Here is an 18,424-nt window from a genome sequence, read left to right as displayed (position 1 = left end):
TCCCACTCCCGCATTCAGGGTTTCACCTGTGCTGCGCCCCCCTCTCTGGAATTCCCTTCTCCATTCTATCAGATTTTCTCCCTGATATCCAAATGTAAAAAACTCACCTCCTTTGAAGAGCATACAATCTTTGCTCATGACACTCTCAGCCAGCATCCTGTCTAAGCCTTCTGAACAATCAACAACCTCAACAGATTATCCTGACTCAACCAACTCGTTCTTATCCAAGAAGGCATCTCCTGGTGTTTCACCTCCCCTGAACCACCAACTAGATTGTAAGCTTGGACGAGCAGAGCCCTCTTCTCCTTTTGTACTAGTTTGTTATTGTTTGGGATTTTAAATGTATTCTACCGACTCTGATTGTAAAGTGCTACTGAATCTGCTGGTGTTATATAAATAAATGTAATGTAATGTAATGGGTGGTCAACAACAACATAATATCAAAGCACCAAGTGTGTACCATCAAGCCTCCTTAGAGCAGAAACAGTAAATGCCTGGCAGTTCCTAATAATGGCTATAGCCATCAAAATCAGTAAGGGTAACAAGATGATAAAAAACGGTAATTTTACTTACCGTAAATTCTCTTTTCCCAAGTATAGTGGCAGTACCGGCGGGCTTTGCTCTCTCCCGGGACAAGCACTTAAAGAAAAGGGTTAAACTCCGCCCCCCCTTACCCTATAACCACACTCACCGGCGCCCGTAAGCCAGTTAATAACAAGAGGATTATTCAGTAGCAAAAAACTTACTTTATTAACACAATTTGGGAGGGAAACACGTACTGCCACTATACTTGGGAAAAGAGAATTTACGGTAAGTAAAATTACCGTTTTTCCCGGCGTATAGTGGCAGTACCGGCGGGATATACCAAGATCCCCCAAAACAAACAAGGGAGGGAGTTAGCGATTAACGGTGTGAAGAACCTGCCTCCCAAACTCCGCTTCTGAGGCAGAGGAAATGTCCAGTCTGTAATGTCTAATGAAAGTATTCCAGGAGGACCAAGTAGCCGCCTTGCAAATCTCTTCAGGAGAGACTGATGATCTGGAAGCCCAGGAAACTGCCATGGATCTCGTGGAATGCGCCTTAATTTGGGACGGAAGAACCATATCACAGGATTCATAGGCCAGACGGATGGCGTCCGTGAGCCATCTGGCCAACGTAGATTTTGACACTGCGTGGCCTGCAGAACTGCCATGGAACTGAAGAAAGAGATGATCAGATGAACGAAAGGCAGAAGTACGCTGCAAATAAACAGAAAGAGCCCTCTTAACATCCAGCGTGTGCCAGTCCTTTTCTAGTGATGATGTAGGATTAGGATAAAACGTTGGAAGGACTATCGGTTGATTAATATTAGCTTGCGACAACACCTTTGGAAGGAAGGATGGCCTGGGATACAGAACTACCTTGTCTTGATGAAAAATGAGAAAGTCTTCCGAGGCTGAGAGAGCCTGGAGTTCCCCAATACGCCGTGCTGATGTGATCGCAACCAAAAATGCAGTTTTTAAGGAGAGGAACTTAACGGAGACTTCTTGAAGAGGTTCAAATGGCGCAGAACACATAGCTTTGAGAACTAAGGCGAGATCCCATGGTGGAAAAAAGGATCTAACCGGGGGCCTTTTAATCATGATGGCCTTCACAAATCTCCGAATGAAACGATTTGATGCTAAATCGACAAGTAGAAAATGGCTGAGAGCAGAAATCTGACCTTTAAGCGTTGCCACCTTGAGGCCTGCTTCAAATCCTTGATTTAAAAAATGCAGGATGACCGGCATGGAGGGAGGTGAAGCTTGAACGTCATGAGACTGACACCATTCTAGAAATTTCCTCCAAGTTCTTAGGTAGATAGTAGCCGTGGAAGGTCTGACTGAACCCAAAAGGAGATTGGCCATGATGGAGTCTATACCCTGATCTTTCAGGATCAGCCTTGCAGAAGCCAAGCCGTCAATTTGAACATGTGAAGAGTGTGGAGTGGAATCCCCTTGTTCTCCAAGATGTCTGGAGATACCGGAAGCTCCCAATGATTTATCGAAAGTTGGCAAAGGTCTGAAAACCAACTGCGGTTTGGCCAGAAAGGAAGAATTGCCAGTACCCTCGCTTTGTCCGTCTTGATCTTCAGTATCACTCGAGGAATCATAGAGATCGGTGGAAAAACGTATGCCAGATTGAACCTCCATTTGATCTCCAGACCATCCAGAAACGGAGGGTAGTCCGTCTTGTACAGAGAGGCAAAAAGGGATACTTTCCGATTTAATCTTGTCGCCATAAGATCGACTTCTGGTAAGCCTACTTTCGCAACCAACTCCTGAAAGATAGACGGGTGAAGTGACCATTCTGCCTGGGAGCATCTGTTTCTGCTGAGGTCGTCTGCGAGTATATTGTTCCGCCCTCTGATATGGACAGCCGAAATTGCTTCCAGATTCTCTTGCGCCCATTGCATAATTTTGGAACAGAGGTTGTGAAGGCTGGATATTCTCGTGCCTCCTTGTCTGTTGATGTATGCTACTGTCGTGGCGTTGTCTGACTGAATTTTCACCGGTTTGCCCGATATCCATGGTTTGAAGAATGTCAGCGCCTTGAAGACTGCATTCAACTCCCTGAAATTGGAGGATTGACGTGCCTCCTGAGTCGACCACTGTCCTTGGGCTGTGCGAAACTTGAGATGTGCTCCCCAACCAGTTTTGGACGCGTCCGTGGTGACTACAAGCCACTCCTTTGGCTGGAACGATAGACCGCTTGTTAAGTTTACTTTGACCTTCCACCACTCCAGGTGTTGAAGTACATTCTGAGGCAGAAGAATGTTTGTGTCTAGGTGTTCGTCTCTTCCTGACCATTGGGATAGAATGTACCATTGTAGAGGTCTCATTTGCGCTTGCGCCCAGGCCACCGCAGGAATGGTCGATGTCAGTAGTCCCAGGATGCTCATAGCCTTTCGGATGGTGCAGAGAGGGTATGTTTGTAGCTGAGTAATGCTTCGCTGAATACGTTTGGCTTTGTCCTCTGGAAGGTACAGGCGTAGAGACAGTGAGTCCACCAGAAAACCTAGAAAGCGGATCTCCGTAGTTGGAATTAAGTTTGATTTGGCTAAGTTGATAATCCAACCGTGGTTTCTGATGAGAGTAATCGTGTCCTGAAGATCCGTTAAAAGCTTTGCCGACGAAGACGCTTTTATTAGCCAGTCGTCCAGATAGGGCACCACCGCTATTCCTTTCAATCTCAACTCCGCTGCTAAAGGAGTAAGGATCTTGGTGAAGACCCTCGGGGCGGTAGAGAGGCCAAAAGGTAGTGCTCTGAATTGGAAATGTTTTAAACCTTTGTTTGTGTCTATCGCAAATCTGAGAAATCTTCTTGATCTGTCTGCTATCGGCACGTGCAGATAGGCGTCCTGGAGGTCCAGAGACGCCATAAAATCTCCTTTGTGAATCATGTGAGTCACTGACGAGATGGTTTCCATCCGGAAATGTTGGTATGGAATATGTTGATTGACAGATTTCAGATCCAAAACTGGACGAAAGGAGCCGTCTGGTTTTGGAACCAGGAACAAGCGAGAGTAAACTCCCCGACATAGCTGTTTTTTTGGAACATGTTCTATCACCCCCTTTTTTAGGAGTTTTGATGCTGCCTTGTCCAGTGTCATATTCTTTGTTCTTGACGGGTATGAGGAGATCAGGAAATAATCGTTTGGGATCTTGGAGAACGTGATGGTGTAGCCTTCCGAGATTATCTGACGTATCCATGGGTTGTTGGTAGTGTGGAACCACGTTTCCCGATACCTCTGAAGGCGACCTCCTACTTTGTCAGAATCTCCTCGTCCTTTCTTGTCTTGTAGTTTTGAATTGAAATCTGGATTCTTTATTTGGCTTCCGAAAGGAAGATTTATCCGAAGGTCTTGAATATCGTTGCCTATTATAGGGGTATCTCCGATTCCACTTAGGCTTGATGTCTTGAGGAAGAGCTTTCTTAGTGTCAGACATTTGTTTCAACAGTTCTTCTAGTGGAGAACCAAAAAGCTTCTTTCTTTCAAATGGCAGCTCACATAACGAAGACTTTGATGCGGAGTCAGCATTCCAAGATCTGAGCCAGATAGCTCTTCTGGCAACTGTTGACAGCCCCATGTTACGGGCAGCGAGTTTGACCACTTCATCCACCGTGTCAATCAGGAATTCATTTGATAGTTTCAAATTCTTTAAAAGCTGAGATAGATCTTTATCTGCCTCCTCCAGAACTTGATCTTCCAATTTCTGGATCCATAGGCCTTGAGCTCTAGCTACAGCTGCTCCGGCTGATGCTGCTTTGCATTGAAACCCTGACGCTTGGAACATCCGTCTATTAGCAGTCTCTGCTCTTTTGTCCATGGTATCTTTTAAACCGGACACCTCTCCAATCGGCAACGTGGTTTTTTTAGATAACTGCGCAATCTGGACATCCACTTTAGGCAGTTCCTCCCACATGGCATCATCTTGTAGTTTAAAAAGCTGTTTAAAATGTTTTGAAATAAATGCTCTTTTAGTAGGATTTTTCCACTCACGCTGCATAAACTCCAGTATTTGCGGCAAAATGGGAAGACCTTTCCTCTTTGCTTCTGGATTAAGCAATATCTGGTTCACTTCCTTAACGAATTTTCCCAGCTCTTGAGGTGGGAATCCGGATTCAAAATCTGAATCTTCAGAAGTGGTTGAATCCATAGAAGAGCGAGAACATTCTCCAGATGAAAAATCTGATATAGATGAATTCCTCTCTCTTTTACGCTTATTACTTGGCTTGTCCTGAACCGTCGGTTTGGCAGCCTCTTTAAATGCCGAAAAAGTCTGGGATAAATTGTCTTGGAACCAGGACAGAAAGGACTGCATGTCCTTCTGTTTCTCTTTAGCCAGGATATCCGCTAAACACTGCTGGCACGTCTTTCTCCTGTAGCCGTCCGGAAGAGGAGTATTACATTCTAGACAGGCTAAGTGTTTGGATTTACATGAAGCCTTTTTGGGAGGAGCAGGAGGCATTTTCTCCTTGTCAGGTGATGAAGGGGTTAACATTTTGGTGTATCCGTAGATAAGGATCACCAAAAACCGTGTGGGGGGTCAGACAACACGGAAACCTGTCCTGACACACACTCTTGTGGTCAGACAGGTTTGCACAGTTTAAATAGGCATCAAAAAATTCAAATTTGGCGCCAAAATCGGATGATCCGAGCCGCGCATGCGTTGTAGCACGGACGGATCATCAGTGGAACGCATAACCACCCGGGCTTGCGTTCCACCGTACTGCGCATGCTCCTCCCCGGACGTCCTTAAATAACCGCTACAGATTCAATCTGTAAACGCGGTGAAGATGCGGCAGCCGAACTTCCACCCGGGAAGCGAACGGACTGCCTGGGACCCCCTATCAGCCACAACCCGTGTGCTGAATGTCTTCTTCGGATCCGGAGACTACCCGTGCTCGTCCCTGCGCGGGACAAAAAAGAACTGGCTTACGGGCGCCGGTGAGTGTGGTTATAGGGTAAGGGGGGGCGGAGTTTAACCCTTTTCTTTAAGTGCTTGTCCCGGGAGAGAGCAAAGCCCGCCGGTACTGCCACTATACGCCGGGAAAAAGGTCTTCTTTCACTTAAAGGGTTCAAGAATTTGATAGAAGCTATACTAAAGTCATATACATTCATTGGGCAGTTTTGCTGTAAAACATGTACACTGTGCACTATTATAAACCCTTTTCCATTGAAAAGAAAAAGTGTCGGTGCGCTGTTTCCATTGAGCTGCACATTTTTTTGGCTGTTAGGGGAACATCTTTAAAGCATAGCTTAAATCTGTTAATATAACACTTATATGAATGAAAGAGAGAGAACTGTTTCTCTCTAGGTCAAACAGAGCACAGCTTGTTCAGAAAGGATGAGATCATTTTATCCACTTATTTTCTTTGGATGGATATTTGACCGTCGTTTACCGGTGTTGATATGTTACCATCCTACGCTTGACAGTTTTAAAGTTTCTTTTAATGAATATTTTATGTGATTAAACCCCTTTTTCATACCAATTTATATATCATAGTAGTAAACAGTCAATGTTCTGTTGATACTTAAAGGAAAAGTAATAACTGATTAAATCTGTTTTTAATAACCTCCCGCTTAGAGAAATTTTAAGGATGAGCTAAATGTCTTAGGAAAAAGCTCAGAATCAGGAAATGCAGTACATGAGTATGGATGTGTCTGAATAATTGAGTGTAAGCATGGATGTGTGTTTGTATGAGAGCATGATAGTGTATGTTTGTGAGCATGTGTGTGTGTGTGTGAGCATGGATGTGTAAGTGCAGGTGAGCAAGAGTGTGTATGTGTAAGTGCATGTGAACATGAATACGTAAGTGTGTAACCATGGATGTGTAAGGGTTTGCGTGTGAGCATTGATGTGTATGTATGTGAGGTGTAAGTGTGTGCGTTGGTAAGTATATGGTACCTATGCTGACATGAGTGTGTTAGTCTGTGCAAAAGTGACAATAAGTGTAGAAATATGTGACAGTATGTATGCCAGTTACTGGGCTGGCAAGCAGACAAACAAAGAAGACAGAATAGGAAGCAAGAAAAGTGGAGCTGGGGGAAAGGAAGACACATTGAGAGAGTGGGAATGAGAGTGTGAAAGCATGAGAAAGTGAATTAATTAATCATAACATAATAAATGTGTGTCCTGTTTTGGTGGGCGTGGTTGTAGGGGGTCAGCATTTCATCTTGAACCCAGGCCGGCCCTGCGTCACACCGAGACTCGATTTTGGGCTGCCCACTGAAACAATCGTGGCTTCAGACACTCTAGCCCCTTCATAGAGAAACCCTGTCTTTACATGTCTATAGATATACTAGTGAGTTTGCTGCTGCAATGTAAATATACAATTTTATACCTGAAGAAGTCTCTGTCAAACACAAACTTGGCATGGGGCATGGTGGTGGCTGGCATCTATGTTTCATGGAACATATTGCAGTGTGGTGTTTGATAACCCCAGGGAGAATATTTTGTGGCAGACAGAATAGAGGGACATTATGTGGTTTAGTTTGGGTCCCTGGGGTGGAGCATTTTGGAGAGAAGGGAGGGCCAGTGCTCCACTCCACAGTTTACTTCCAGCAGGTGCTGGCAATGAGCAGCTTCAAAGTTCCCTGTGAGGGATTCAGTGGGGGGAATCCAGGCAGTAAGTAAGACTGCATTTCCCTCCAGAAGATTCTACAGGAATATTTCTTAAGAAAAGGTCTGTGCTACATTTTTGTTTTGTTGGCAGCGGGTAAGCCGTCCAACTATAGTCAGCTTCAATTGTTAGTGCTCAGAGAGCAAGGCTTTTCTTTTGTTTGCCAGACCTTTTAATAAAAAGGACTATAACTTCTACAGCAATACAACCTTGTGTGGTATTTCCATCCCTAAGACTGTGTAGTTATATGATATCAGCTCACAATACAAATAGACACAGTATAAACAGTGACGGAACCCCTTCATTCACCTGCCTCAACCTGTTTTAGCCTCTCTCCTCTTTTTCTCAATCTTGGTAATCCCCTTTTCTACACCACCACATTCTATATTTATTTTGCTATTTCATATATTTCTTAAATCCTAAATCTCCCAGATATGTTTTAACACTTTCATTCACTCGCCTTTTTTGACACCACTTGTCATTTTAGTAAAAAAAAAAGATTATTTTCTATTATCCCTTTTAACTACTACAGACTAGGGTGACCACATTTTATTTCTGCTATTCATATTCATAAATGCATTCTCACAAATTTATTCATTCTCTCACTCATTCTCACTCTATTTGAATATTCTTACTACCCCCTTTCTCACTATCTACCCTCTCCCCCCTTTGTAGTTCACTGACCTTGTAGAGGTCCTGTGGTGGGAGCGTGAGGCCTCTGTCTCGCTGCTCTCCCATGGTGCGTGCTGCTTCACTGCTGAGCACTGGCATATGACATCATATTCCAGGACTCAGCATAAAATGCCGGCACCGTGACCGAGCTAGAAGTCTTGCCTCCGCGCCAATCAGTGCTCCCTTGGCTTCCCCTGCCAGCGCCACTGATTCCAGGACATGTGGTCACCCTACTACAGACGCTTATTAATCATTTTTCTTATTCAAACCTCTTCAGGAGTAAAGGCATTTCCTACTTTAAAGTCCTGAGCAATTATATTTTTTTCCATGTTTGTTAAACTACTATCCCTCTTTTCCATAGGTGACGTATCCACACAAATAAGGTATTGTTTTTTATGACAAGTAGGGCCTTCTTTTGAAATCATACAAATACATAAAACATTATAATTATCAGTGTTATGTAAACATATTCTGTATGTTATGTAGCACACTAAATGTAATCAAGTGTTATGTCTTATTTAGTTGCACGTGCTGTTTCCATGTGTTGTTTATTTGCTCTATACCTGAACTACAGGGAGTAAGTAAAAGAGAGGTATGGTTTAAAGGACAAAGGGACTCTGGGGATGATTACGGGGGAGAGGACCTCTCAATTTCACGGTGCAGTCAGAAGGAGGGAAGACTGTACTGACTCTCACAGTCTTCCCCTGATCTGCAGTCAGTGTGGCAAATATTTTTTCTTTTTGGGGTGGTAGCGGAGGGAGTGATTGCATGCTAGGGAGCGTGGAGTGGGGCCCAAGGAAATGCTTGGGTAGGGTCCAATTTTTTCACTATAAAATATATTGGCAACATGGTCTTTATTTATATATATATATATATATATATATATATATATATTTATTTATTCGCAGCAGGGTCTAATATTGATATATATATTGTCAGCAGGGGCTAATATTAATATATATTGGCAGCAGGGACTAATATTATATATATATATCGGCAGCAGGGGCTAATATTTACAAAAAATAAAAACTGTCTGCGCTTCTTACCCTAATAAAGTTGGCAACAAATATATAAACATAATATAAATGAGAGGTTTAGGTTATATGAATTGGCCAAAGCATAATTAAGCTCACCCGCCACGTCAAGGCACACTCTCAATAGGGTGAGAACCTACTCTCACCTCCTACATAGTGGGCACACAAAGCAGTTTATACTGCTACCAAAACCTTTTTAGGGGCTAATATTTATTTATATATATATCGGCAGCAGGGAGCTAATATTAAAGAATGAAAAATAACTGCCAGTTCAGCTGTTATTGTTAAATCATATTTCAATCAAGGTCTTTACTTCAATGAGATAAGTACATATTATGTAGTTAAAAATAAATGTCCAACACAGAGATTATAGATGTTTTTGAGTATGTATCTATACTTCCATAGGGAGTAAGCCCCAGGCAGAAAAAAATATACCTTTCATTGCTAACCCATTAGTGGACATAACAGAGGTCTGTACCAGTAGAGGTTCTGAAACAGCACTGTAGAATCGCAGTGCCCTGCTTTTTTGGGGCAATTTAGGACCGGTTGGGGAGAACACAGGATCTCTCCTGACCAGCTGAAATGTGAAATTGATTACAACTGTGCTGTTGCAGCTTAGACCTCCATTGCAGTTTTCACATGGATGCGTTGGGACATAGTGAAGTTGTGCAGTGGCATATGACATCATATCGTGGTGTTCTGCTCCACTAGACCTCTAGTCCCACCCTGCGTCTAACCACCTCCCCAACAAAGGTGGCCCACTTTCGACTCCTGAAATGTTGGGGGTATATGACACAGGTAGTATTCCCATTAGCATGAGTGACCTCTAAAGCTTAGCTCACTTATGGTGAGGCCGGCACTGAATGCATATTTATGAATTGTAGGTCTTTGTCTGGCATTTTTGGCTGGATAGGACCTTTAAGTACATATTCGACTGTTTTCTGCATGGTAGAATACTTTGAATTCTTCTTGTGGTTTCCAAGCGTCAGTGTGTACACGCGTTTCGTTAGGGCTGTCATTTTCCAGTGTGCTCTTATAACAGCTACAAATATAGTGGCAAAGTTCTTTTCAAAACGGCTAATGAAGTGTGTTAGCATCTTGGGCAACATCCTCTATCCCATATTGAGTTATTAATGTCACAAACTATTTCCCATTAAATGATTATGCAGAATAACATTTCACTTGTACAATATAATCTCCTGATTTTATCCACAGGGACATTGCGTGCAGAACATTTCCAGATGAAAACAGGAATTTTCAGGGCAATGTTTCAAAAACTAAATGCAATTCCAGGAAAAGTGAAAAGGTAAAACCATTTGTGCTGGTGCCATTAACTATTTTAGAGACAATTATACATTATAAATTTTTGATCCAACTTATTTTTGTACACATATTTAGTGGAGAGAAATAAAAATAATCCAAGACAAAACATCCCATACAAAACATAAAATTACAAAGGAACACACACACACACACCTGTCTTCACAAATTAGTATAAAAGTCACCTTGGTTGGCTCACATGCGTACTCACACACATTTTCACACTTACATACATACATCCCCCGGATGGTTCAGTGCAGCTGACAGACACGACAAAGCACATTCAAATCAATAACGAGAAGCTGTCTCCATCAAGAGCTGCACTTTAGCAAAGTACTGAGAAGCTAGCTGGCAGTTTCACCATCTCGTTGTGCAGAATGAATCATGACTTTATTAAAGTCAGGAGGCTAATATTATCCATGAACCCTGAAAATGCTACATTCGGAAATCTCACCAACAAAACACAGGTGCTGTTACAACACATCTTTGGGGTGATTGTACTGAAAACAATCCTCCACTATTGGATAGAACCCAAACCACCACTGCCACTTTTCCACACCAAATTATTTTATCTGTTTAGAATGTACTGGCTGACCGCATAAAAACACACAGTTTTATAACACAATGGCTTGAATACATTAATCCCCTTCCACCGACTACACAAAGCAACTTTCCAAAACATCTCATGGTACATGACACAGTTGCTTCAGCAACGACATCTTATTCAATGGACATAATCTACACTACTGATGGGCAATAGACTAAACAATTATTTACTGTGGTCAGGATGTACACACACGACAGACTACATTGTAAGAACGTACTCACATTCAACGGACTGGTTCTTCTCCGCACTCGACGACTTTATGACAAACGGACACTTTAAGTTATTGTATTGATGTTTATTTTATTGCTGACATTGTATTTGTTCAATGTTACACATTTCCTTTTTGGGTATTCTTATTTCCCAAAACCTTTCCTCAAAACCCTCTCAGCCAACATTCTGTCTAAACTATCTGAACGACAAACAACTTCTACAGCGCATCTTGACTCGGCCAACTTATCCTCATCCAAGCATTCCTCTGCAACTGTTTCACTTCCCCCTCAACCAACCAATTAACAAATTAACAGATATAGCAAGGCTGAACTTGATGGACGCATGTCTTTTTTCAGCCTATGTAACTATGTAACTAGATTGTAAGCTCACAGGAGCAAGGCACTCTTCTTAATGTTCGTGATTTAAAATGTATTCTACTGTATTGCTGGTGCTATATAAAGAGATGTAATGTAATAAGACAAAGCTAGTATACAGAATGAGGATACATACTTATGTAAAATAAACGCACTTGTCACAGCCTAGGGAAATGTTAGCCACAGTTGGTCCACGCTATTTCATTTGCTATAATACTGTACTCATTTTTGTCTACAATAAACAATGCTTTAAAAAAATGGATACAACATTTTCTTTCAGTGTTTTTCAACTGGACCACTTTCAGAGTCTTCTCGCTATTATGATCTTTTTTCATTTTATTTTGACAGTACTTGTAATTCCTTGTTCCTTTCAGCCAGGGTTATTGCATATATACATTTATTTTGTTACATATGTTTCATGTAGCACCATACATTTAAATTTAAGATCCCTGCTACCCCAGTTATTAGAGACAATGTAAAAGAATGGATTAACTCAGGTAAGTAAAGTCATTTAGATGGTCAAAGGGGTTCGGTCAATTAAACTTTGCAACCAAAGCGATAAAACATCCTTTCACCTGTTTGCAGTATTGAACAGTGGGCAGCGCAAACCCACAAGAAAAGAATGAAGCCTGACACATTCTGTTCTTCAGATACCACCGACTCTGAGAAATCAGTTGGTCTATTTATACGTCTACTACACATTAGAGTCTGCCAAAAAAAATTCACTGAAGCTGGCCCTTCATTTCAAAGAATGAAATGAATAGAAATGGAACCCTGTGCAAGTGTAAAAGCTATTCAATAAAAAAAATACATACATGGGTGGTATGGAACCTGGCATCTGGATTGGCTTGGCTCAGATTGTGCTGCTCGCCTTTAGTGTGTTAATTCACAAGCCTTTTATATATAAGCCTTTTATTGGCAAATACGATGTTAATATATCTGCACAGGCATCTCCCTAGCACTGGAATATTATTATGCATGGGTGCTTATATATGAATACTATAACTATACTAGTATAACACTGTGGTTTATAGTAGGATAAACCATGTATGGGCATCCAACATTATTGTTTTAACCCCTTAAGGACAATGGGCGGTCCCTAAACCCATTGAAAACAATGCATTTTGAGCCCGTACATATACGGGCTTTGTCATTAAGGGGTTAATGGTGGTACAAGGATGGCACTAGAAGGATTCATGTTTTGGACACACTTATAAGACTCAGTAGGTTAACACTCGTGAGTGAGCACCATTATGGACTAGGCAGATGGTGGTAATGCCTAATTTTTAAACACAGAGTGAGTTTGGCAAGGGCCAGAGAATAATAAAAAAAAAAAATTCTGAGGCCTATGTAGATATAATTTGAAAGAAATAATCATTTGTTTACTAGCTAATTTTTTGCCATAAAACTGAAAAAGCTAAAAGGTTTCAGCATCTTGCAATTAAACAAAAAAGAAGAAAATGGCAGATCCGTTAGGAGAGTTCTATGTTTTGGTTAAGTGCAACAGCACTTTCATACTTGAAAATTACAGCTTTAGGTGAATGTTATAAGATATTCAGGATACACCTGATTATCGTGAAATGCAACAAACATGGATGGATTATGTAGATTGTCTACAATGCTGTCGTATTGATCATAAGGGTCATTTCCTGATCGAGATGGCGGGGCTCTCAAACCCATTTCTCCTCTGGCGTAACGGCCTGTTAGCATCTTAACTTGGTACACGTATCGCCTGCCAGTCGCTGGGTCTGGAGGGGAATAAGTATGCCTTGTAGAGTAGCTGGCATTCACAGCAAAATACACCCCATTACCAAAATAGGCAGCTATAAAGAAAAACATAAATTGATTAGAACAAAGTTAACAGAGTTCTATTTTGGAAAAATCTGTTGTATATGGTTACAAACTTTAAATCTGTGTTTTGGTCTGACTAGCACTATTTTATATTCATTTTTTAATGAAGCATACATAATTATTATTTGAGATAAAAAAAACATAGTTGTTTTCCTATTATTTTGAAAGCTGCTGTTCCACCTACTCTGTTGAAACACTTTAGTAACTAGATGCAGCGTTAGAAACATAATTTCTAGTACTGTTGAACGCAAAATCCTTCCCAGAAATACTTACTTAACCATGTAAGTTTTTACCTGACTCATTATATTTTGGGAAATGCTTAATATCCAGCAATGTATAAGCAGGCACTGATAGTCTGTTTTTCAATTATCTGAGCAAAGCGTTAGACTAATTAAGTAAAACAAAGATAAGTTGATTTTCTTTGCATAAACACTGTGCACATTGGACCGTGCCATAGCTTCAGAAAGCAATATTATATAGCATTTCAAAATGTATTGATTGCCTTCTGTAGCTTTTAGCAAATTGTGTTGTTTTGGATGTACATTTCTTGGATTGTGATCTCAACCAAATATTTCTTACCATTTGTTCCTGCAAAGCTCCTGTTAAAGCCATTGGAGTTGATGGAATTGCAGTTTTGATGCTGTGTGCCATGGTATAATGTGCGTTCATTCACTTCAGAAGATCCGTTCTTCTTTCTAATGTAGTCTTTTCTTAATGTATATGCAGTATACTGGTATCTGTTTTGGATCCTCTCAATCTAGAGGAGAAAAAGGTGAAAAGATAAAAGATAGGAAAAGAAAATTGTTTCATGAAAGCCCCAACTTTTTACTGGTTCCCATAGCAAGTACACCTGTACCCGTTTAACAGTGTGACTATGACAGTTTTATACCTAGAAAAGTAAACATGAGCTCCAAAGAAGAAAAACGTTTTGTAGTAAAATGAAAATATCCCTTTTAAAAGACCTTGTGGGTGATTGGAAACAAAGAAAGATAGAATTTGATGGCAGATAAGAATTATTCTACCTTTTTTATCTGCTAATTTTTAGGCTACTTCACTCTATTTACCTTTGCCATTTCTGCTGTGAGGCCGCATCGCTTATCTACCACTCTTTTCATAAAGGTACAGCAGGTGCATAATAGAAGGAATGCCTAAAACGCACTTGCTTCACAAACTACTGTGTTTGCTTGATTATAAGACTACCGCAAAATTTGAATAATAATTTAGGAACAAAAAGAAAAGGCCTGAATATAAGACTACCCTATAGGACAAACTGTTTACTAGTAAATATTAATTCACGTGTAACTACTTTTTTCATATTTAATAAAAACTATGATTGATAAAAATGCATTTCTTGTTTTTATTTCTTTTTATTTGGCCAACCCGGCCCCCAGTTATGCACATCTGCCCTTACACAACCGGAAAAAACGAAGAAAAAAACGAACACGAAGAATGTCCACGAATATTCGCCCGAAGAGAAGACGGGAATGGGCAAATATTTGCGGAAGAATTTTTTTTCCCCTGAAGACGAGCACGAACACGAAGACCTCCCTGCCCAAGTCTATTGGGAATGCCCCCAAAATGTTGTTCTGACAAAACAAAAAGGACCCCGAATTCCGTCCGAGCCAAACAGCGGGGAAACGAAATTCATTGCCCGAAAACGAACACTTGTCAAATAGTATGACAGTAATTGTGTAATGTATACAGAAGGATTGGGGATATTTCAGCTATGCTGTCGACATATAGAAAACAAATATTGACATCTCAGTTTGGCTATTCTAGTTGTTATGAAGGAAATAGATCAACAAGAATATGACTTTACCAGAGGCGCCGCCATATTGCCCTAAGTTCAACTTAAGACAAAACAGCGCTTTGAGTGATGTCCTCTACCTCAATTAGAGGGTTAGGGAGAGGACATCACAGGGGGCGTCACCATTTTGGAGCATGTTATGGAGCCAGGTTATGTCTGCGGAGATGCGGATGAAGATAGAAGAGAAGAGATAAAGATGAAGATGATGAGGAAGCGGAAGTGGTCGGCAGAATTAGTAGGTAGAAGTGGAAGTGGTCGGCAGATGTAGGGAAATATTTAGAGAGCATGAGAGAGTAAACTAGAATGAGAGAGTGAGTGAATGTGGGCACTGAATTTTTGGGCAAACCCAATAGATGGGTAATGTAATTTGTTGCCCTGAAAACGAATGACCCAAAAACAGAGCAAAACATTTGTGTGAATAAACTCTGGCCCATTTGCACATGTCTAATAAAAAGTATTTTTATATTTCTGATGATACTACATGAATTTAATGATCTATCTTGAAAATATAATTTTATTTAACTTAAGTGGATCAGCCTTCCAGCAGAAGGCCAATACAACAGGGGAATTTAAACATACATGGGGTAGGCCTATGGCTCCCCTGAATCTAAGAAAATACCAGGGATTGGAAAAACATGGGCCTTATCTACCCTCGATTTCTATGTCTTTATCACATGTTCAATAGAAGAATGTTGCTATTATTAGAAGAATGTGATAGAAGAAATAATGTGAGTTGCAATATAAAGCTCACCACATCCTACAGGTGTTCCATTTTGTCATAATCAAGAGTATTTTAGAAGCCATTTTTATATTGCTTTCAGTTAATTAATGAACATGGATATTATCAAAGACATGATAAAAACATCCAATATCAGGTAACTATATCATACCGATTGTGCTAGAAAAAAAAGTATATGTATTCTTCAAACTCCTAAAAAAATTACATATAATCCAGTTGGATATTTAAGTTGATTTCTTCATATATAGCACTTCAAATTCAATAAGCAAAAAAAGGCTGTATACACAGGATAGCTAAATATGAAGGCAAGCTTGCAATTGAAACTGGAGGTGCAATGGTTAGCTAGCAAAAACAACTGCATAGTCTAAGTTTTTGGGGTTAGGACAAAGTGCTGGGTCACAAGATGGCCTTCAATGAGTTGCATCTGATCAGTATCACGCTACCTTTACCGTAAGATGTGATGTCACTCTGCAGCATCGGGAAAACTTTGAGTTGGTAAGTGAACTCAGTGATGGAACTGCAAGAACACTGCATAGTATTCTACAGTGAAGGTAAGTGCACTCTATATTTCTTACAATAGCATTTAACACTGTAATTCGTGTTACAGGGGATTTCTAAGGCAATGAAACACAAACAAATCTGATCCTTATTTAATTACTGTTTTATCTACCTTTTCAACAAAGATGTTCTTAGCTGTTCGCACAAAACCACTATGAACACCTTGATATTCTGCCGAGTTTGGATCCAGACGCACCAACATGAGAAACCGTCCGTTCATGTCTTCCCAGTTTTCAGGTAAATGAATATCTGGGGGAATACAATTTATCACACATCAAAATCTGAGGTTTTAGCAATAGGAATTTGAGTATTATCAATGTGAAAGTAATATCGCTCATGTTCATATACTAGAGGTAGTGTAAATGCTTACATTATAATCATACACTATTATCAAATGTATGGACAACTCACCTAATTATTGGGTTTATGTGTTTGAGCCACACCCATTGCTAACAAGTGTATAAAATCAAGAACACATGCATGCAATCTACATAGACAAGCATCGGCAGTAGAATGGGTCGTACTGAAGAACTTGACTTTAAACATGGCGCTGTCATAGGAAGCCACCTTATCTCCCCGATCCAGTGCAACGTATATGAGACAAGGTAGAATATTGGATGTATCTCCTGGGAATGCACCTCGGGCAGAAGGGATCATTGGTAGCTGGTTCATATGGTTCATATGGATATTGACTCGGATGACCGATACTAGGCAGTGCGGTGGTGTGCAGCACAGGAACAATACAGTCCAAAGGGAGGCAGCATTCCTGAGGGGGATGGTTTTGACAGCCCCAGATTATTGTGGAAGCGTTTCAAGGGAGACAGCAATTTTGGCTATGAACTATGAATTGCGGTTCTGGGAAGTTTTGAGACGCCATTCGGTCAATCTGGCTACACAAGAGTGGGAGCTGAAGAAGGCTGCTAGAATAGAGGCTGCTAGTGGATGACAACCACTGGAGAGTGAGGTGGCTTATCTCCCGTCCCTGTAGAACTGAGTGAGTGTCTGGAAGATGGTGTAGGTGGCCAATCTCCCCAGTGGCAGCAGGAGCACCAGGGAGGGGATGTAGCTGGCATCATTCTTTAGTGGCACAGACCAGTTGGAGGTGTGGTACCTGGTTAGTCTACCCTTGGGGGGCGTGAAATGTAACAGAAGCCTCCATTACCTTGGCACATGAAAGGACGGCGGCCCCGCCTCCTTCCTACAGGAAGTCTGGGCGGAAGGTTTAGTATAAATATCTGCGCATGTCCCCTAATAAAGTGAGTAGTTCCTGGCTGACCCTTAAGCATTCAGCCCCAATGAATGTTCTGATAAAACATCCATATGAGGAATTTGCTCATGTGTTTGATGATTATTATTAGTTATTGTTTTATATAACACCATCATATTCTGTAGCGCTGTACAAGGGGTAGACAGGACATAAGTAGTATATAACAAAATGTAACTTACAGAAACAACAGGTAAGGAGGACCCTGCTCAAACAAGCTTACAATCTAGAGGGAGTTGGGGTATATTACACAATAGGTAAAAGTGAACCTCTTAGGAGGGATGGACCAGCCACACTAGTATTGCAGGAGATTGACTAGGAAAGGTGAGCTAAAGTAATATGGGAGGGTGTTAATGTGTAATGTTTTAAGTGCTCTTAAAGAAGTGGGTCTTGAGGGACCGAAGGCAGGGGGAAAGGCAGAGAGGCCTGGGAAGGGTATTCCAAAGGATAGGGGCAGCCCTTGAGAAATCTTGTAAGCATGCATGAGAGTTAGAAAAACGGAGGAGAGGACAGAAGGAGATCATTGGATGAGCGGACAGACCAGTTAGGAGTGTATTTAGAGATGTGTGATAAGATGTAAGTAGGGAAAGTGCTGTAAAGGACATTGAAAGTAAGGTGAGGATTTTGAAATGAATACTGAAGGGCACAGGCAGCCAGTGAAGAGACTCACAGAGAGGAGAGGCGTTAGTAAAGTGTTGGGAGAGAGATAAGTCTGGCAGTAGCATTCATGGTGAATTGTAGAGTGACGAGATGGGTTAGAGGGAGACCAGCTAAAACAGAGTTACAACAATTAAGGTGGGAGATAATGAGGGCATGGACAAGAACCTTAGTGGCATCTTGTG

General features: G+C 41.1%; 1 protein-coding gene across 1 annotated transcript in view; it reads right to left on the bottom strand.

The window, feature by feature from the left end:
• Positions 1 to 12,845: 12,845 nt before the first annotated feature.
• Positions 12,846 to 18,424, bottom strand: part of LOC128492872 (protein mono-ADP-ribosyltransferase PARP14-like) — a 31,319-nt gene continuing 25,740 nt past the window's right edge. The window contains exons 13-15 of the mRNA XM_053465613.1: positions 16,431 to 16,567; positions 13,794 to 13,971; positions 12,846 to 13,186 (exon numbers count right to left, since the gene is read on the bottom strand). Coding sequence (XP_053321588.1) covers positions 12,897 to 13,186; positions 13,794 to 13,971; positions 16,431 to 16,567 — 605 coding nt within the window. The 3' untranslated portion in view covers positions 12,846 to 12,896. The remainder of the gene's footprint in view (positions 13,187 to 13,793; positions 13,972 to 16,430; positions 16,568 to 18,424) is intronic.

Source organism: Spea bombifrons, chromosome 1 (genome assembly GCF_027358695.1).
Source record: "Spea bombifrons isolate aSpeBom1 chromosome 1, aSpeBom1.2.pri, whole genome shotgun sequence".
NCBI lineage: Eukaryota > Metazoa > Chordata > Amphibia > Anura > Pelobatidae > Spea > Spea bombifrons.
This window is presented reverse-complemented; position numbering and strand designations above follow the sequence as displayed.